This window comes from Thermobia domestica, chromosome 17, assembly GCF_964235325.1.
Source record: "Thermobia domestica chromosome 17, izTheDome1.hap1.1, whole genome shotgun sequence".
Lineage (NCBI taxonomy): Eukaryota > Metazoa > Arthropoda > Insecta > Zygentoma > Lepismatidae > Thermobia > Thermobia domestica.
The window spans coordinates 178,990,080-179,013,077 of NC_137470.1; the positions used below are offsets into that span (position 1 = coordinate 178,990,080).

The 22,998-nt window shown below is 36.2% G+C and overlaps 2 protein-coding genes across 3 annotated transcripts in view; one reads left to right on the forward strand and one right to left on the reverse strand.

Annotated features, from left to right (window-relative positions):
- Nucleotides 1–22,998, forward strand: part of LOC145674520 (retinol dehydrogenase 11-like) — a 180,577-nt gene that overhangs the window by 41,628 nt on the left and 115,951 nt on the right. The gene's annotated exons all lie outside the window — the stretch shown is intronic.
- Nucleotides 1–22,998, reverse strand: part of LOC145674521 (uncharacterized) — a 67,278-nt gene that overhangs the window by 6,282 nt on the left and 37,998 nt on the right. Inside the window, exon 3 of the mRNA XM_081744676.1 lies at nt 9,633–9,929. Within this exon, the coding sequence (XP_081600802.1) occupies nt 9,633–9,929 (297 nt within the window). The remainder of the gene's footprint in view (nt 1–9,632; nt 9,930–22,998) is intronic.

Sequence of the window (22,998 nt, forward strand, 5' to 3'; positions counted from 1 at the left end):
ATGCAAAATAATATTGTCTAGGGCGCTCTTGTCCCACATTTCGATTATCTTTTACCAATTTGAAAATATCACATAATTATTGTAAAATTAAAGGTATTTTAATTTTACAGTGATTAGACTTCTTAAAGGTTCGTAATTTAATGATGTAACGGCTTTAAAGAGGATTACGACAAGAATTTTGAACAGCATTAAACGAAAGAACTTCTAGAAATCTTTCTATGTACTGACGGTCAGGGCACACCGATTTACAAATCTAAAATGATCGAAGGTAAGACACTTTCTATGTTAATTTTCTTTTTATATACAGATCCAGTTCATATTGCCGCACTATATATATATAAGAAATAGATCAAATACTCATTTCTTATCGCTGGCGTGGGAGGTTACGTCTATTTACCCTTGCACTCACAATCGGGACGTATTAAAAATGTAAAGTTCCCAATTATTTCCCCCACCAGGACACATATCATGCATTGCCAACTGCCATTTAAATTTGGGAAAATTTAAATGGAAGTTGGTTAAAGAAACAAATTATTACTCAAGTAGCAAATACAGTGTTTAACAGTTCATATTCTCGCTTTAAGATTGTCTTTATATTTTATATTACACTATAGTTGTCACAACTTGATAATACTAATCGTATGCAAGAACACCACAAAAAGTATTATTAATCTCTATAACACTTGATTAATATACCGCCGTTAAAATTTTAAAAAAAATGTCAGATATTAATGTTTGTTACCCTAACTAAACTATATATTTTATTTCTCTTTCGAATTAACGACATAAATCATACAAGTGAGTTTGAAAGTAAGTGGCTTAGGAAGAATGAATGATTTATGTATAAGCAATTGCACACTGTTCGTTATGTTCTTTTTTTATTATTGTTAATGACACGTTACTAGCTGGCGTGCTGAGTGAACATGTAATCTTTTCCTTTTCACTACGATTCTAAAGAAACAATTTTCGGGCAATCAGAGCACTGAATTCTTCTTCTGGCGTAAAAAATAAGGTATTGATATTACTTACAATTTCTCCTCTGTGTTACGATCGGTGACTTGACTTGTCCCTTTCCACTGCTCGGCCAATAACTTCTTAGAGCGACTTCGTAAACTTTTGGTAAGACTACTGCGCATTGTGTTCAACTAGTTGACAATTCCAGACTTTTCCCAACACTTGGTAATTTAAACCGTGCTCGAACACTTGGTGTAATTAACTATACACTTCACGCGCAAAAATATATGAAATGGCCTTTGATTTTATTATCACACGCTAGCCCTATTGGTTGATGCATCCTTCTTCGATAGTCTTTTCTTCGGGTACCTCCACACACGACTTTTCCGTGGTGGAGGTTTTAGTCGTCACTTACCGACTGATTTGCTCTTCTTCTGGTCACCGTGGATCACACGACCAACAACTACACCATTGGTTGATGACCAAAAATTGTCCAATCGTGAATTAGTTTAGGTGTCATTTGGTCAACTGGGGTCACTTGCGACTTTTTATTCTCATGAGAACAGACGCAGAAAAAGTCTCTCAGCAACTTTTAGAACAAAGAGTCATTGTTTTGGGCACACACATATATAAAGACAAAACTAACTTTCGCACCTCTGAGTCGAAAATGACGATAAGACTGATTTCACTGTTGCTAACTTATAACCTTTTCATCAGAATCGGGTGGGAAAACTAATAAAGTGAAAGTTTTGATTTTCTTGCTTTGACGAACGTCCATTGTCGATAGCACGTTTTCTGAATAAAACTACGGTCAAAGCCAACTGTCGTAAGAATATCGATATGTGTTGCTTACCTCTGATATATACAGGCTGGACAATTTATTTTGAACTGCTCTTGTAGCTTTCAAACTAGAAAACTATTAAATTTTGCACTATGCAAATATCAACAAAGATAAATTGTTTGAAATATTATATAACACCACCAAGTTAATAGTAACTACCCAACATGAAGTTCTACTTGCATTAATTTCGAGTATTCCCTATCTCAAAACTACATCAAAGCGAAGTCTTGTGATACCATATTTGCTATAAGTGTTGCAGACTAGGATTAATATTAGGAATTATATTTCTTGGCTTTCGATATCTATGGCCATGTTAGCCCGTCACGTATGTGGGAAGACGTCTCACTATTCGAGGAAAGGAAAAGAAGAAATGATTGGGAAGAAAGAAACCGCCCTGGGAACTATATGTTATGTATCATCCCAGTACTTGCCTAGTGTGAATGTGGAAGCTCAGAAAAACCTCACTCAAGATGTCTGGCCTGAAAAGCCCCTTACATTTTTTCGATCTAGCGTCTCCACTGGGAACTGAACCAGGAACCGCTCACGCCAAAGATGAGACCGTTAACGACTACGCTACGCGAGTCATGCAAACTAATGATGCTAGGGTATCATACCATATCTTGGAGTCCTTTACGACGGCGATTCAAATCTAAAACACTTTAAGGTCAAATTGCAGGATCACAAAATTACGAATTTCGAATAAATAGGAAAAAATTTAAAATGGACTATAATATGTTGCTTTGTTTAAAGGGCTTTGTTTCAGAAAAGTACATAAGTAGGTAACGTATCAAATAACGTAGATAAGAAACACAAAGATCATAAATACGTTTACAGTAATTTGAAACTGAAAACCGTTTCTACTTGAAAAAAGTGCATAAATAAGTAACGCATCCAATAACGTAGATAATAAACACAAAGATCACAATAACTTTTACAGTAATTCGATACTTCAAATCGTTTTTACTTAAAAAAGTGCATAAATAAGTAACGTATTCAATAACGTAGATAATAAACACAAAGACAATAATAACTTTTACAGTAATTTGATATTTCAAACTGTTTCTACTTGGGAAAAGTGAAGAAATAACTACGTATCCAATAACGTAGATAATAAACACAAGGATCATAGTAACGTTTACAGTAATTTGAAATTTCAAACCGTTTCCACTTAAAAAAAGTGCATAAATAAGTAAGGCATCCAATAATCTAGACAATGAACAAAAATATCATAATAACGTTTACAGTAATTTGATAATTCAAACCGTTTCTACTTGAAAAAAGTGCATAAATAAGTAAATATCCAATAATGTAGATAATAAATACACAGATCATAATAACGTTTACAGCAATTTGATATTTCAAACCGTTTCTACTTGAAAAAAAATGCATAAATAAGTACAGAGGTTTTTCAGTCTACATTTGGCCAATTTCGACTTAACTAAAAATTTAGAAGTATCCATGGCGCCAGGTCCGTAAGTGCTTGATGTGTTTCCCTTGGTTTCTAACAATAGCCCGACAGCGGAATTTCCACTGTAATAGGCTTCTCTGAAGAACTGGGAGGGCAATCTTGTCCCATTTCCTTTGCACATCTTTCAAAAGTCCTTCCACTGTTGTCACAAGCCGTTTACCCAAAGCCCGCTTCAGCAATCCAAATCCACAATAGTCCATAGGACTTGCATCTGGAGATTTAACATGTACCTCATTGAAAGGTATCACCTGTATACCACTTACCTCCTCCATCTGTCTGTAGAATGCGAGGGACGATCGTGAGGTATGTGATGAGGCCTTGTCCATATGAATGCGCACCAGATTGGCATAATTTCCGTACATTGTTGGAATATCATGCTCGTAGATAGGCCGCATGATCTGCTCCTGAAAATACTGCGAATTTATTTTGCAGTTATTCGCCACCCTACGAATCTTCAGTTTACCTCGGCAACAGTAGCCAGTAACGACCATGAACCCTTTTGGGAAGGATTCTTTACAGACACTGACCCAACTACTGAACTTCTTGGCGCCTTTCTCTAAGTACATGATGGCTCTCAGTTTGCCGCAGTCGGAAAGGTAAATCTATGCTTCATCGAGCGTTACGACGTACATCCAGCTTTGTTTTGCCAGATGCCGTTCATACAGCTTCCGGGCGTTACACTTTCATTCCTTTTGGTGGGTATCCGTGAGAAGATGGCCGCGAGCTTTCATGACTTTTTCCAGCTTGAGTTGATGGTGTAACGTCCGGTTCACAGTCCCCAAAGACACGTCAAGACGATTAGCCATACACCTTTGTGTTGGCAGACTTTCTTGCATTGCCATTTTCCTCTGTATGGTGGAGGTGGCCTAGGTGCATTCCCGCTTCCTAGGCAACTTCGTTTGTGATTCAAATGGTGGAACTTCGTTGCCCTTGTACTTTTTAATAACATTTTCTTATTCCACTTAAACTGATGTTGCAACCATTCTTCTTGTACTGTTTACTAATCACAGAAACACTAAAGTGGGCGTCATAAACATAGCCTTCCCCAAAACGGCTTAGTTTGGGCGGCATTTTGGTCACAGAGCGGAAACGCACACACTTGGAAACAAATATAACACAACACTCACAACAATGGACCTGTTTTGTGCGTTATTGTCGTCCGCGCGTAAAAACAACTCCGTTTCCAGGAAGCCACTGCACAACACTGCAGGACGCCACGAGCCAGGTCGGGTGAGTTTATTCTGCCCGGGAGGGGGAAAGAACAAAATTGACCAAACGTAGGCTGAACAACCTCTGTAAGTATTCAATAACGTACCTAGGTAGATAATAAACACAAAGACCATAATAACGTTTACGGTAATTCGATACTTCAATCGTATCTAATTGAAAAAGCTGCATAAACAAGTAAGTATCCAATAATGTAGATAATGAACACAAAGATCATAATAACGTTTACAGTAATTTGTTATTTCAAACAGTTTCTACTTTAAAATGCATAAATAAGTAAGTATCCAATAATGTAGATAATAAACACAAAGATCATAATAACGTTTACAATAATTCGATACTTCAAGTCGTTTCTACTTGAAAAAAGTGCATAAATAAGTAATGTATCCAATAACGTAGATAACGAACACAAAGATAATAATAACGTTTACAGTAATTTGATATTTTAAACTGTTTCTACTTGAGAAAAGTGTAGAAATAAGTACGTATGCAATAGCGTAGATAATTAACATAAATATCATATAACGTTTACAGTAATTCGATACTTCAAATCGTTTCTACTTGAAAAAAGTGCATAAATAAGTAATTTATCCAATAACGTAATCGGTTTTCAATAAACAGAAGATCATAATGACGTTTACAACAATTTGATATTTCAAACCGTTCCTATTTGAAAAAAAAAGTGTATAAATAAGTGTGTCCATTAACTTAGATGGTTTTCAATAAACACAAATATCATAATGAGGTTTATGGCAATTTGACATTTCAAACCGTCTCTACGTAGATGGCGATACTTTTGTAAGAAGTTTTTCAAAGGAAACTCTTTTTTTAAAAATGTCAAATCTTCAGTCCTTTGTAGCTGTTCTTACTTAAAAATGCATGCTATTGTGATCATAGTGCTTGACACAAGGGTAGTTTTAATGTGCAATACCTCCTCTGATTAATTCGCATTATTACTGTCCTAGAAATCTTCAAACTTTGTACGTAGTGTCCCTTAGTTAGTAATACTGAAAAAAATGCATGCAGTGTTGTAAGTTTTAGTTTAAAATATAAGTTTGGAATATATGAAAACCTGATGTATTGCTATATATATATATATATATATATATATATATATATATATATATATATATATATATATATATATATATACAGGGGCGGATCCAGGATATGATCAAGGGAGGGGCTAAACCATATTTTGCCGTTTTATCCAGTGTAAATCAGGATTGAAGCCCATTTTATTAAGTGTATACCTGAGCGTCAAGGGGGGGCTATAGCCTCTATAGCCCCCTCCTTGGACCCGCCACTGTATATATAATTTTATGTTGGGTTGGTAAAATATTGTTAATCTGGTGGCATTGCAGAGTTTGTTTAACGTTGTTCTGACATATATTTCCCAGTAGATGTGAATAAATTTGTTTTTTTTTTTAATTGTTGTTTCTTTAATGGTTACTGTTATTATGAGGTTAAATCACGGAAATCATTCAAAAACTGTAACATGTAATATCTTCTACGAACTTCTTCAGTTTTGTAGATCAACCTTTGGATAGGTATTCTCCAGTTGAGGACCAAGACAAAAACAATGGATAACTGGATAATTTGTCCTTGTTGATATTTGTATTCTACGAAATTTCAAACTTTTTTTATCTATTAGTTTTAAAGTTACAAGTTTGTTTCAATATAAATGATGCACTCTATATATTGGTTAACAGAACAACATAATAACATATTTAACTTTGTACGTAAGCACGAGGGTGATTCAGAAACTAATTCCTCCAAGCCCACTACTTGGCCATTGGTACTGCAAATATTCTGAACTGTTTATCATTAGCGCGCTGATGTTTAAGTTATAGACTGTCACTTGTTTCACCTTCCTATCTATTCTCATTCCACAGTAATGGAACAAAAAATGGCATCCAATGGTGACGTCCGGTTGAAACAGCTGGTTGTCATTTAATTTTCTGACTGCCCAGTGGCGTGGGTCAATGAAAACTTGACCCACGACCCACTGACCCACCACCCACCGTGACCCACCACCCACCATGAACCACTCTCATCCATCTTGACCTACTCTGACTCACCAAAATCCATCGTTATCAACTTTGAACACAATCCACGGCCTCTTCTGAACTGACTAAAGAGTTTATACTTGTAATAAAACAAGACTGTGAAATTGTCACTAATCGGAGTTTGAATTTCTAGTCAATCGCTCAAGCACCACTCTGTTACAATAACGGTGGATCTGACCTTTACGATATAAAATGGTAAAGTGTTTGTCAGTGAAGAAATTGAAACAGTTCGAGGTGGAGGGAAAATTAGTGTGTGCCTAAAATATACTTCTACTAAGAGAGTATTCTTGCAAGTGTTAATTTCTGAACGCATTCCACAAGAAACTTATATTCGCAAGGAAAATACCCCTGTACAATATGGAAAAGGTATGGTTTCTCAGTTCACAGCATTTTTCTCACAAAAGACTTGAAAAATCAGTTGTTCATAGGGTATAAAGGTGCTCGGGTACCCTATGTGAGAGCATCTCCATAAAGTATGTTCATAATTGTAATTTGTGTAATCACTAAAACACCACGTTAAATTTAAGTTACAAATATGCATAATTGCAATTATTATGAATATTTATTCAAAGTAGTTTACCTAAAGCAAAGAAGAGACTTACTAAAAATTAGGTACAAAGTTGAATAACACAAATAAGCCATTAGTAATACAAGTATACATTTTCCGTAACTCGTAATTTTCCACCTTAAAACAAATCTGAAATCGGATTTATTTCCTGTTGGTAACCTTTTGGCGGTAAATCATCCGCAGTGGAATGACGTCCATCCTTCAGCCAAGAAATAACTAGCTCGTCTACTTTGAGCTTGTCTAGCGGTGGGCCATTAACATTGATGAGCAACAAGTTAGACAATGTTTGAGCACTTAGTCTATTTCTAATATGTCATCTGTAACTTCATAAAGGGAAATCCCCGTTCGTACTCTGTCGTGGAAATTGATAATATTTCTACCCGATTTCTGCAACTTCTCATCGACAATCTACTTGTTAGACTTAAGTCTGATAACGATTTTTCTTGGTCAGGTTTGAAATACTCAGCAAGAAGTATCATTTCTCATACAACATCTTTTCCATATCGACCATATCAGTTGGCAATGTCGACCCATGTAGAACAGAAACTTCATCTACCACGCCTTTGATAAGGAATCTTGTGAATAAATTATCAATTAAAGCCTGATAAACTGATGATTTCTTATTTGTTTATAAATTTAATTTTTGTAATTACACATGAAGGTTTGATAGCATTACCAAGTTCCCTCCCCCGTCTAGAAAGCGAAAGGGAACGAGGTTCTTGGAAAGTGTTCAGAGGTGAATGGGAATTTCTCTCCTTCTTCCCCTTCAATTACCACACTGCATTTTGCCATGTGCCAAATTACGATGAATTTCAATTAAATTATCATAGTATAATTATTTCCTTGTTGAATTATCAATACTTTTCAGTGGAAAAAGGATGAAATTTCAAAGTTCCAAATCAAAGAAAGTAGACCAACTTAAAGGGAAAAAAGTGTAAAATTTTCCATATAATTATGCGTACAATCCAAACTTAAAATTTCCGTCCAATTAAGCTAACAGCACAAATTTTATGCCTATTTTTCTCACAACTTTATGGGTTGATTGCCCTGTGCTGTAAGCGTTCCATATAATAAACATAAGCTTCAGCAATTATTATAGCAGAAAGCAATGGATATATGAAGCCAAGCACTGTATTTTTTGTTTCTGATTTTTTTTTAAAATAACATTGATCGTTTTCGATCATTTTTACAAGCCAACTCACTACCAATTCTCAATAAAATGCCCCTCCCCCCTACATAAAGGAGAATTTTAAAAAATGCTAGGACACATCCTGTTTATTTTCAATAAAGGGTTAATACAATGAATTTCAGCTCCGTATGTTTAACGGCTTGCGAGATACTCATTTTCTTTTCGCAAAAATTCGGATCCTCACAACCTCCTTAGGATATTATGCACTATAATAAAAACAATATAACATCCCAATTTGGATTAAGGCCTAACTATATACCAAAAGTAATTTCATTTGACTTTGCAATTTGACCGTGGTGATCAGGTACGCATAATTACATTCAATTTTTATAAAATAATTTATATATTACAGTGATTCAAAAATGTATTTTTCCAGTAGTTAGCTCTAAAAACTCACAAGTTTCGAAAGCCAATTTGTAGCGTAAGTCCTATTGCTATTATTACTATTAAAAATATCAACATCCAAAAGTGTCTGAAGTTCTTTTTTCACTTGGTTAGATATACTCACCTCAGGTAAGTAGACAGAAACAAGTGGAAAAGAAAGGGAAATGAAGGTCTTGAAAGTAAAACGAAGACAAATTTACCAGTCTTCAGAAGATACTGCCTACAATGCAGTGAGCAGAGAGGGTCGGTAGATCATACTGAGTCGGTGGGTAGCAGTGGGTGGTGGGTCGCAGTGGGTCACGGTGGGTGGTGGGTCACAGTGGGTTACATGGTGTTGACCCACGACCCACTGACCCACTCAGAAAACTTGACCCACCGACCCACTGACCTACTCCATCTCTGCCAGGTTGAACGCCCAGAAAAATTCATCATCTTCAACGAGTTGTAGATACACCATTACGACCCGGAAATGAAGCATCAGTCGATGGAGTACCGCAACACGTCCTCTCCTTTGCCCAAAATTTAAAAGTTGTCCCATCTGCTTGCAAAGTGTTTTTGACATTCTGCCTATAGTCCGGTTCTTGTGCACTGCGACTTATAGCTCTTCTTCAAACTTGGGCCAACGCTACAGTTGTGACGTGAAGGTGGAAGAACAGCAGTTCTTCAATGGTGTCGCCAGTAGCCACCACAATTCTTCGCCGACTGCATGAACAACCTTGTTTCGCGTTGGCGCAAGTGCATTGCCCGTACTGGAAACTATGTTCAAAGATGTTGCTACCATTTATAGCTGACATTGCAAGCTTTCCACTGATACCTGTATCCGTGCTATATGTCAAACACAAATAAAGGTATCACCTTGGAAGTATTACTTTCTGAATCACCCTCATACATATATTTTTCTCATAGAACGAGAGATATATAAAATTCCTTACTTTTTGGAGGCTGTTTTGTAAGAATATGCTCCTTCACTATCATCATCATCATCTCTGTATAAGCGAAGAGCTTCTGTCGGGTATCTTGTTGAAGGAAATCTGTATGAATGCTTAGGTCTCGGAGGGTATGGGTAGTAATAGGGGTGAACACTGTATGGGGGATGAGAGGCTGCCTGGTAAGGTATGTAAGGGATCATTTGGCTTATATGTCCTCCGGGTGCAACGTCCGCTTCCTTCACATGATGATGGACGAAGTGAACCCTTTTCGGCAAGTGGAGGATGACCTTTTTCTTTGAACTGTAATATAAGAAAGACAAATCATTAACATATACTGTGAAACAATTTATGTTTAGCTAACCTACGTCATTTTCCTACATAACATTTTTATTTCTTTATTTTATTTATTTTATTTAAGAAGAACACAACAGATAATTCTACTCAATTACAGTGTTCATAACAGAGTTACATAAAATAACTGTAATAATACATTTTCGAAATCTACCCTGACTCATGCCATGTACACTCTGTAAAGAAAAAATAGCGACACTTGCCCGGATATGGTTTTCACGACATACATTAACCAATATGAGTTTTCACATGAATTGCTGATAATATTACGATGCATATTCTTAATGAGCAGTTGATTAGTAATACTTGCGCCGCAGTTTCAGGTTTTTTATATGCATATAATGAATTCATGTGCATATATTAGTATCTATGTGTGTTTTCAGCAAAAAACGGCTGTAGAAAGAGTAATACATAAAAGTATAAAAAATCAGCAATAATAGCACAAAACAAAAAATAGAATTTCTTAAGAGTAAGATATATTGTGTACGAACATTGAGAGGTACAATACATCAAATTAGATTTCGTATGAGGGCCATGGGCTTTAGGAAGTGCAGGGAATCGTCGAGGCCTTTTGGTGACAAGGTTATTACAAAATACAACCTTGATTTCATGGTATCACTCCCAGATTATCTGTTCCGTGAGTTCCATTCTATCCGAGATAGTTGTCTCTTGAGTCTTCTGTTCATATTGACCCACAATGTACAATTGGATTCATGTCAGGTGAGTTTGGAGGCCACATGAGTCTTTGAATAGTCATATTCTTGCACCACGTATTAACGATTTTCGTTCATTGACATGAAGCATTTACGTCCTGAAAAACGAAGTAGTCCATATTTTCTTCAGGTAAGTTATCTTTAGCTGTTGTAAGAGTTTTACGTACCAGAATTTGAAGACATTTTTGTGCATCAAATGACTCTTCACATATATCCATTGTTCTGACGTCTTTGGCGGTGAAGCAAGCCCATACCATCACTCAGTAACTGAATATTTGCATCTCTCAAACAAAATCCGTATCAAGTTCCTCGCTCATTCGTATCCACAACTTCACACCACTATCGTTTCCCACTATTCTAAACTTTTTTTTCAACGGAGAAAACAACATGCTTCCAGTCGTTAGAAGTATAAGTAGCATATTGCCTCACAAACCTACGTGTTGAAGTCTTCTCTGTTTTTGTCAGTTTCGAGTTTCCAGGCGGATTTTCTTCGTAATATCCTCTTCATACAGTTAAGATGATACAGTCGTACAAGTAACTGCAATTTCAAGGTCATCTCAAATTATAGAAACGATTTTTGGGGAAGTCATTCGTTAATACTGCAGTGCTATTAATTTTATTTGGCGATCCGCTCTGGGTGATGCATTCTTTTTTCTATCACACTGTAGACGAAGGGATGATTTCTTATACTATTTTTGCTTGTGAATTACTCTTTCTGCCGTCGAATTTTGGATTTTGAGTATTCCAGCCATCTCACTGAGAAATGTAACTTAGCTGTGCAAAGCAAGAATTATGTCTTGTTCTCGTGGCGACAAGTCGCATTTCTTACCCATCTTACTTGTTTACAGTCCACATGTAGCAACAATTTCATACAAAAACAACGCTGCACAACCACTATATTGCCACTTGACACTGTTCAAACAATGACAAAGCAGAGAACAATCACAAAATGCTAATTACTTAGGCCTACATATCAGAAATGCAATGCAGAATTCTCACTCTAATAACTTACGAGACGCTCTCAGGTGACATCTGGAGAAAATATTACTGATACATAAATAACTAGTAAGCGCCGTTGTACACCATAGGTGTCACAGATAATGCAAATGAACTACCACACTCATAATTACTTTCTATTCCTCTTCTAGCCGGCTGCAACTATGGTTTTCTCTGTAAGTTACCTTGAGAATTGAGGTGTCGCTATTTTTTCTTTACAGAGTGTATATCCAGAACATTTTTACATTTACTCAGTTTGTTGTGTACTGCACTCATCCTCCACGTTGGTGACTGTTTTATTGCATTTGTTCGAGTTTCCTTACAATGAAATAAATTTCTATTGCTCACATGTATTTTTCCATTGGGTACCCTGAGATAAATGGCAGAGACCAAATCCTTAGCATTTAATTTGTTATTTAATATTTTGTACAAGAACATCATGCCATTTAACACTCTTCTGTAATTGAGAGACATTGTGTTAAAATTTTCATTAAGCAAAGTACTATTATCATATCTGGAGAAGATGCCTGTTCTCTTGTATACCAGAAACCACAGAAATTTATTTTGAACCCTTTCTCTTCTAATAGAGTTTTTCTTCGTGTGGAGGTTCCATATATTAGACGCGTATTTTAATTTTGATCTAACAACTGAAAAAATGTAATTTTAGTAAAATATTCGACTTATTAAATTCCCTTCCCATTTTCAAAAAAAAAAATAAATAAATAAATAAAAATAAAATAAAATAAAATAAAATAAAAAAATTCAAGATTCGTGTTTGAGTTATTTACAATTTGATTTATATGATGCTCAAACGATAGTTTCAGTAAAGAAAAACATTTTACACATTTCATACAACATGAATAGTTTATCTCTCAAGATACTCAATAGTGATAAAGATCCGGAATTACTTTCGAGACAAAACTAACTTTTGCAGAACATACAGAATATGTACAGAAAGTAATGAGACTGCTGTCGTGTGGCGCTCCCCGGCAAGGGAATTTGTAGTGGGGGTCTAAGCTAAGCAACGCACTGGACATTAGTTGCGTCCGAGCTCTGATGCAGCAAGGATCACGCGTGGCACAAAAACTGTTTCTGAGTTTTGGTCACAGCAGATTTTCAGATATAATTTTGCGAACCTTTGTTTGCACATGTTGAGATCTTCGGCGATTAACCTTACACTCAAACTACGGTTGGAGTTCAGAAGAGTTTTACTTTGGCCACATTTTTGTCCAAACCACTCGATAGAGAGCGTCCAGATGGCTCAATGTCTTCAATGGTCTCCCGTCCGTTCTTGAACTTTCTGAAGCACCAGAAAACCTGGGATCTTGATAAGGCGTTTCTTTATAAGCCTTCTTGACCAAGGCAAGCGTCTCAGAAGCATTTTCACCCAGTGAAAGCAAAGTTTATTGCGAATGCTTCATTTTGTACGTTTTCTGTCCTGGCCAAAGCTCAAAAACAGATTTTGTTTCATGCGTGATCCTTACTGCACTAGAGGTCGAACGCGACTGATGTCCAGCGCGTTGCTTAGCTTAGACCCCCTCTAGAAATTCCCTTTCCGGGGAACGCACTGCTGGTGACTGGAACGCTGCGCGACGGCAGTATCATTACTTTCTGAACAGACCCTGTATAAACACTATTGCACTAAGCAACCAATGCGCCTTCTAGGACTTCTGTACAGACTAACATAAGCACAATTTTCTTTTCAATTCCCTACAATTTGATTGATGGCGCTTCTCCCATCGTTGGCAGCAATTAGTCTGGCACAACACGTGCATAGTATGTCTTTGTTGTGGAGGAAAATAGACAAACTATTTCAAAATTAGAGGATAAAAGTATAGTGTATTGAAATCACTTTGGAATACAGAAACATGGTCGATTGCTTTTTTTTTTAGTGTTGTTTCAACACGTTACATATACTTGCCCGCAGAGGCACTGTGGCTCAATGGAAGAAAGTTATCCTCTGGTACAGTAACGAAAGAAAGTATTCTTCAGTTGACAAAAGTATTGTCTTAATAACTCAGCAATAAATTAACCTATTACAGTACCGATTTTGGCAAATTATCAAATTATAACTACCCTATGAAAAATAACAAAAAGATTCAAATTAATTCATTTGTTCTCGAGTTATTGGCAAAAGAAAATTTGTCAACTGTCAAATACTTTCTTTTCCGTATGTACATAAGGTCCCTGGTTGGATTTCCGACCAATTTGTGGTAGACAACATAAGGTTCGTGATCTTTCTCGAGGTACTCTCATTTCCTCCCTCATTATCATTCCACCATTTCTTCCGAGCATCATTCTCTTGCCTTAATCGTCCGTCTCTCTTAGCCTAAAGGGCACAATTGTGGGACGTTAAACTGAAACATTTTTCTCGCCTTCATGAACCCCTCTCCCGCATTAACGATTTTATCAATGGATGTGATACGTTAGACGAGCGTTTGTTCCTTTTTTGCCTAAGAGCATGCAAAGTCTCACGTTCTACGCTGTGAGAATGCATCATTAAATGAACGATAATAAGGTGTTATCCTTGGTAATCTTGCTTTCGCATAAAGACACGTGCGGTTGGGCCACGCCAAAATAAGCTCGTATTACTTGTTTATTATTTTAGTTTTTGAATTGATGACGTGATTCTGCTATACAATACAAAATTTGCAATCATTTTAGTGTTCAAGGGGATCTCAAACCTTTCATTACTGGTTTCTCAGTCCTCATAAGATAACATGTAAGTTTTACTTCATGAATGTCTAACGAAGTATGGTACCTAACAACTTAAAATTTTCCATACAAATACAGAAAAGCAATAGAAATTGGATGATTGTTTCAATTTCATGCTTAATGACGTAGATCAAGAGTAATAAACTTTTTGGGGGATAACATTATAATGGACTATATATTACACATTAGTTGAAGGTTGTCTGCCCCAATTTGGTCTTCGCGTACAGGTGTACTGTTGACAAGCAGGGATTTCCCTAGCCCTATCTCAATCCTTTTCTAGTGTGGTAGAACGTCGCCGGATGCCACTCTCATCCCATTTGTTCCCTTCGTTTCTGCAGAGCGGATGAAAAACAATATCTACAGATGAAGCGTATAAGTTATTGAGATAAACACAAAATAATGGGTGATCATCATAAATCCTTATGCGTCGTTTCCGAGAAAATCAGGAGAAGCCATTTTTTTTTGTAAACTTAATATTGATGTACGATAAACACGCTTCCTATAAACATGAAAATGATAATGAAATAAACAGTAATAAAGTTTTTCATTAGGATACTAACAAAAGGTTAGTGGGTTACAGTATAGCCAAGGATTATGAAAAAACTTAAACTTTATTTTTTATAGCTATAATATTGCCCAAATATAATACGAGGCTGCTTTTTAAGTAAACACGTTTTGAAATTCGGTCGCTGTAGCGCTGCGTTCGATATCCCACGCATGCGCACTGTGTACCTACATCTTCTGGCAAGCTACAGATGCCGTTACGGAGACATTCAACAGTGTTCATATTTATTTGTGAATTGAGAATTCCGTCGACCGTCAAATACACGCTGTAATTCGTTAACTCGTTTTCTTAGTGCTAAAGGCGTGAAACTGAATAAAATTCATCGCCAAATTAGTGAAGTGTATGCAGAACACGTTACGAGCGACGGAATGGTATGAAAATGAATAAGAACCTTTAAAGATGGCTACTCGAATGTTCATGATAAGGCACGAAGTGGGCCATCTTCTGTCATCACTGAAGACTTGCTGCAGAAAGTTGACGAAAAACGTGAAAGAGAACAAACGTTTTATGATTCGGTCGTTATCTTTTAACTCTCCTCCAGTTCCAAGAAATGTTCTCTATGAAATTGTGACTCAACAAAGTGACGACGATGCTGAAATCAAAGCAGCTTTGCTGCAGTGGTTGTCAAATCAGGCAGGAGACTTGTGCGAGGATAGCGTTCAAAAGCTTGTTGTACAATACCATAATTATCTTAATATTTGTGGAAGCTACGTAGAAAAGTAGATTAAGGTTTAGGTTTCCATGTATAGTTTGTTTCCTTAACCGGAGTTCAGTTCGTATATAAAGAATGCAACCTTCTAAACCTTCTACGTGTTGTAGTTTGTGCCATAAATAAGTCATCGTCCAAGGGTTCTTGCGGAAAACACTCCAGATAACTAAATGACCAACTAGAACACTCATTTCAAACAATTGACTATCGCTTGTCAAGTACATGTGGAGTATTAGTTGCCACACTGCGGAATGCTGTCCATTAAGTTAGTGCTCAATTCCCTGTTCCTTAAGACCAGCTTCCTTGTTCTTGCATTGTCTGACATCTATTTCTTACTAGCCATAATATTGGGGGGACAAGTACAAATACAGTGGGTTTTTAAGACGTTTTCAACCCCGTAAATGCGGTCAAAAGAGGAATAGAGGGAGGAAAGGATGCTGTTGTAAAAATCAGCATGGAAACTTAGACGTTTAACTAATTGCACTGATAGAACACGCTATAACAATAAAATTGTTACGAAAAGCATACTTGTTTTTTCTTCTTATTTCAAAACGGTGCTAACTTAAAAAGTACGCCTCGGATAGATACAGGGTGTCCAATATGCAATGCAACCCGGAGTTTGGGATAGTAGAACTTTTGAACCTGAAGTGATACACGAATAATGGTTATACCAAAATGAAGCTTTGTTGATGCATATATTTTTAAACTAGAAAGCAACGATTGAAGTACACTACGAAGCACACAATGTTCCCAGATGAAACCGAAGGTGTATTTTTTTTTTTTTTTTTTTTTTTTTTTTTTTTGGAAAACATGTAAATTGACTCATCACTCATACGTATGGATGTTCTGTCGTTAATTTTCGGTTGGTTTAGTTGGAGTAGCTTGAAAACTATGGAGCAGAAAAAAGAATTTGTCGTTTCCACCGATAACTAATCGGATGAGGCCTCTGTAAGGGGGAACTAAGAAAATCGTAATTTTCATAAATTAACACTCTGAATTGGCAACTTCGCTGATGTTTCAGTGCATTAAAAGGTGTGTTAAGGATCTGTCTACATTAAGCAATTCCTGAAAACAATGAAAAACAAACTTTAAAATTATCATGATAAATGTCTACTTGCATGCACCCGGCAACACTGCTACTATTATAAATGAATTACCAGCTCTACAGCGGATGCTGGGAGTGCCCCTGTTTTGATTCAAACACTGGTTCACAGGTTTCATCAGGTTGGCAGAAACTTTACGAAGATTAGAAGTGTTAATGTTATCAATGGCACGGCGAATGTTCGTTTCCAGGTCTTGAATAGTTCGAGAATTGTTCTTGTATACGTCTTGCTTTAAATAGCCCCATAGAAATGAATAGCAATGTTGTCGGCTGCATGTAAGTAAAAATTTTATCATGATAATTTCAAAGTTTGTTTTTCATTGTTTTCAGGAATTGATTAATGTAGACAGATCCTTAACACACCTTTTGATGCACTGAAACATCAGCAGGGTTGTCAATTCAGAGTGTTAATTTATGAAAACTACAATTTCCCTAGTTCCCCCTTACAGAGGCCTCATTCTATTAGTTATCGGTGGAAACGAAAAATTATTTTTTCTGTTCCATATTTTCCAAGCTACTCCAACTAAACAAACCGAAAATTAACGACAGAACATTCATACGTATGAGTTATGAGTCAATTTACATGTTTTGAAAAAAAAAAAAAACTTCGGTTACATCTGGCAACAATTTGTGGTTCCTAGTGTACTTCATTTGTTGCTTCCTAGTGTAAAATGTATGCATGAACAAGGCTTCATTTCGGTATAACCATTGTGTATCACTTCCTATTCAAACGTTCTACTATCCCAAACTCCGGGTTGCATTGTATATTGGACACCCTGTATTTATCAACCGATATACCGTATCGAGCTGTACAATATGACATACTCGAGGACAAATTCTCATGCTTATTTTTTGAGGAAATCGAGCAAAACGATCATTGCCAATGTGATACAATTGATAAGATAGGATGGTTTATTCTGCTAGAATTGACGAGTTATTTATTTACGCGCTTCATATGAAAGATATTTGCTGTTTAGTAACAGATTGTACTTATTGTTGTTTAATCTCTTCTAACAATGATACACATACTACTTGTAAATAAATAATTATAGAAACGTAAACAGAGGAAAACAAATTTAGTACAGATTCAGAACAAGAATTTTAGGAATGATCGAAAGCAAATGCATCAAAAGATTGCGATCTTGGCCAATAATTAGTTTTTGTGACAAGAGTCACAAAATTTTTGAACGACATCAAAATCGAGTTTTCGTATTTTCTCCGGAATAAGCCCATCATACTGAGTTAAGTGATAGTTTAGGTTTTGGCTACACTATATGTAGTTCCCCAGATAAAAGGTGTATAAAAACATTTTTGATTGAAATATATTGGATCTTTTGATCCAAAACAATAGTCAAGCAAAAGGGAATAAATAAAACGAAAATGTCCTCAATGGATTCTGACCTACGGCCTACGAATTAGAAGACATGGACTATTATTTATGTAACTTATGTGCTCTGATGAGCGATTACTTAGAGAATGTTACAACGTCAAGAGTTAGGAAACGGAATCCATTAGATCTCGATTTCTTACTGTGCCTTTTAAATGACAACTTACGTGACCTTGATCGGGCGTTCTGCTTTGTCCAATCACAATTACCCAGTGTTGTCAATCTGCCGGCAGGCGATTCGCACTATTGCGGATGTTGTCAATACCAGACGCGCTAACTGGAAATTGTATTCAATTCAATACTTGCTATTTATGGAAAACTAGCACATATTACCCGCTTCGCTGGGTAGGAATGAAAATTTAAATGCATAACTCCGTATCTCATGTGTTTAGTACCCGTGAAATATGCAGTTTTCGTTTTCAATGGCATCGATTTAAAAGCATCGGAAAGATCTTGATAATCTCGGCGACCCCGAAAACCATGGATTCGACAATAATATTGGTCATTTTCGATCATTCATATATATAGATATATGTATTGCCCCTCCCCCATGTTGCGGGCCATGGCATCGGAACTGTTACCGTTCATCTCAGCGACCACAAAAAATTGGATTCAGCACTAATATGTCAGTTTCAATAATTTTTAATATCTCTGCCTCCTCTCCCCAAGTTGTGGGGTCGAATTTGAATTTAAACCGGATCGAAACTATCACTGTTCATCTAAGCGATCCAAAAAACTATAAATTCGACACAGTGTCCATTTTCGATCATCTTTATATATATATCTCTCTTTCTCCCCCCCCCAAGTCGCGGGGCTGATTTTGGATTTAAACTGGATCAGAAAAGTCATTGTTCATCTAAATGACCCCGAAAACTATGGATTAGACACTAATATTGGTCATTTTCGATCATTATTATATATAATTCCCCCTCTCCTCCTCCGTGCTGCGGCACACCGCATCAGAATTATCACTGTTAACTTCAGCTACTCCTAAAACTATGGATTCGACACTAATATTAATCATTTTCGATCATTTTTAAATGTTTATACTCTCCCCTACGTTATACCTTCCCCCTCTCCAACAATCAGGGCTGAACTTGGATTGAAACAGCATAAGAATTTTCACTGTTTCTCTCATTGACCCCGAAAACTATGGCTTCAACACTAATATAGATCATTTTTGATCATTTTTAAATTTCTCTCCCCATCCCCCTCCCCTACGTTGCATCGTCAAAGTGAATAGCCTAAATTAATCCCTGCCCCTAGTTTCATGTCTGTTGAAAATTTGATTGAGATCGGTCGAGTGGTTCAAGAGTGATGAAGTCACAAATGCAGTCATTCTAATATTATTTTTTACATATATATCTCTCTCCTCCCCCTCCCCTAGGTTGGCTCGTCAAAGTGAAACGATAAAAAATACCCAAGGCCGACCCTCGTATATGTTGAAAATTTGATCGAAATTGGTTGGGTGGTTCAAATGTTATTAGGTTTTATTAGTCTTTATTTATGCCCCCGCTCCTAGGATATACCGTTAAAGTGGAATTACAAAAATGTTTCCAGATCCAAACCTCATGTATCTTGAAAATTTGATTGAGATCGGTACGGATAATTCAAGAGTTATGAAGTTACAAAAATAGTCACTTTCAGTCTTATATAAATTGATTATTATATATATCCCCCTCCTTCTCCCCCCTACATTGCTCCGTCAAATTTAAACACAAAAAAAAGATGTCAGACCTGAACCTCATCTATGTTGAAAATTTGATCAAGATCGGTCGAGTGGTTCAGAAGTTATTAACTTTTAATTATTTTTAATACGCCCTCTGCCTCCCGCGCCCCTCACTTCCACAATCAAAGTAAATAGCCTAAAACCAGTCCAGTCTCGAACCTCATAGATGTTACAATTTTGACCGAGGCGGTTCATTATATTTAGAGTCACGATCGTAGTGACTTTTCAATTTTATGTATATAGATTGGAGGAAAATACCAATGACTGGCGTATAATAGTTTGCTATGAATAACGCTTTTAAATTTACCTCAAATCGGTGACAACCACTACCTAGCCCACCTTTGTTCTCGACACGACGTCCATGATAGGATATCTATGATCTGTCTTCTTGTAAAGCCAAAGAGCTAAGAGAACAATTACCTTCCATGGCTTGTTCATACAGTTTTGCTTCATCCAGTTTCGACCATTGATCAATGTTCCTCAACAATACAAGAGACATTTATAATGCATAACAATGCCAAAATGCTATAGTTGCTTTAGTTGCTTCAACAGCATTTGTATTAGGGACGCGCACGAGACAAGATTTGAGGCTGTCTCGTCTTGAAAATGTGCTGTAAAAGCGATGTCTCGACTCGAAAAATGTATATTTCTCTATTGAAAGAGCTTTGCCTCGACTCGTCTCGTGCGCACCCCTAATTTGTATTAAAGTCATAAAGTTTACAACACTATCCTGGGGGAACATAACCCTTACAGTATTTCGAAATTTTGCTGTTTTGTATTGTATGTTCCTCTTTTCAAAACTACAATGTACTGTTCATAACACCTTGAAAATATACCAACATTAAGAAAGAAAATTTAGGAAACCTTGGGTGGTTCTAAGGAATATAACTATGAAGGAATGTATGACCTATTATATCTCAGTCTACAAGTTATTTGAATTATGATGTAAAATTTGGGGGAGTAGTGGTCTTATGAGTGTAGGAGAAACCAGTGTAAAAATGATAAAAGCGTCAGTTTATGACCTGAATATTAAACCAAATTTTGTCTCCGGATTTCGAAAAAATCTGGATTTTCCGAATTCCGGAATTATTCCAAAATCGGAATTTTCCGAATTCCGGAATTTGTCCGGTTTTACTTTCGGGAGTCCGGAAAGTAATAATTCCGGAATTGGCTATCCCTAGTTTATACACAACCTTTCAGAACACTAAGCTAGTAGCTGTCTACAAACAAACAAGTAATGCAAAGCATTTTGTATCCTGCAATACGTCATGGTGTTTCTGCTGGTTCAACGTGTTAATCCCGTTAATAATAAGTACCCGCTTCATCCTTCCGAGTTTTAAGCTTCATAGATCTGAAACAAGAAATTACCTCTGTGTTTGATGTTGAAGAGAGCCTGAAAAATTACAAAAATGGACAGATAAATATGATAGATATGAACTTTTATTAATTTCGATAAAGAAGGCATTTGAAGAAAAATAAAAGTTTCTGGTTGGAAATGAACAAAAAGCTGATGAAAGAAATATGTATGAAGTGTAGCATTATATTGATATGAAGCATTTAGTATAGGAGAAAAAAAACGGGAAATGGGTGCCTTCGAAGTGTGATGATACAGAAGATTGTTGAACCTTAGAAGGATGGATAAGTTGTCAAATGAAAGAGTAAAAGCTAGAAATGGTAGGAAAAACAAGGAATGTAAAGAAACCAGTTTTTAAAAAGAAAAATAAGATAATATCATTGAACACTTTATGAGACATGGAAGAAACATACTATTGAAATGAAAGAAAATGACAAAAAGGAAAATACCGAGAGAAATACCAAGATTGAAATATACAGACCAAGCAATACAAGAAGTAGGAAAAAAATAACTTTCAAAGAAAATAAAACGTAGAGAAGAAACACAATAAATAAATGAAAATTCTCAGAATAGGGAAACATGGAAAACTTCTTCAAAAACAAGTGATAGATTGCACACTTGACATGGAAGATCAAAACTATAACAAAAAGAATCACAAAGAAACAGGCATTTACACCTCTGGAAGATAGATTAATTGAAACAAATGATATCGTGATATTTAACTTGCGAAAGATGCGGCTCGACCCTACCACAACATGACATTTATTTTACAAACAATGAAACAGACTATCGGGCTTTCCATGAGTTATACCTAAACCTAAATGATTACTAATGATGTATGTACAAACTGAAAATGAAATGAAATGAAATCGTTAAGTTTTACGTCCCACAGTTATGCCGGATAGGCTAAAGGAGGCGGTGAGGATGAAAAATGCTGGAATGAAGAAAGTGTGAGAAAAACGGGGGAAACCCGAGAAAAAACACGCGCACGATGTTTGTAGACCACAAAGCATGGCTGCCAACTGGACGGGTTTAACAACTCAGATAGAGGTGTACGGGTTGCTGTTCAAAATGTACGCGTGAACTAATAATTTTGACACTGGTTTCCTTGTATTGGTTAAAAGCAACAATTTTATCATTATTGTTATCATTTAGCAAAATAAATAAATAAAATAAAAAAAGTCTTATTCCTTTACCCTATTGTGATCAGAATCACAAAGTAAGATATGAACAGGGTGGTAACTTTGTATAATCCCAATAGTAATTGTCTAGCCAAAATAGAACAAGCAATTTTGTTTTCCGGTGTTGAGTTATGTGGAGCCACGGTAACTATTCCCAGCATGACTTTTTCCCGCGTGCGGACTACTTTATCTTCTGTTCCTCTCTGATCAAAAACGAGGGCTATTTATTATTTTATGTTTATACTGTTACGATCTTCGCTGTGAGGAAACTGTGCGATCTATGTGTGAGAAATCTGGGAATCAGCTTTTATTTTTAAGTATTTATCATCGTTATTAGATACTCAGACAGTAGACTATAAATTTGTGAATGGAATCATAACTGATACTGTTAGAAAAATCAAGAAACTATAGAAAATGTAGACATGTGGTCTGTGAAATTATTATTATTATTATTATTATTATTAGACTTGTTATTGTTAGAATTGAAATAAGGTTCTAATTTAACGAAATTGAATTTGGAGGATTCAAGCTGTGAATGTACGGATGAGCACGCTTCAAAAGTTGGCA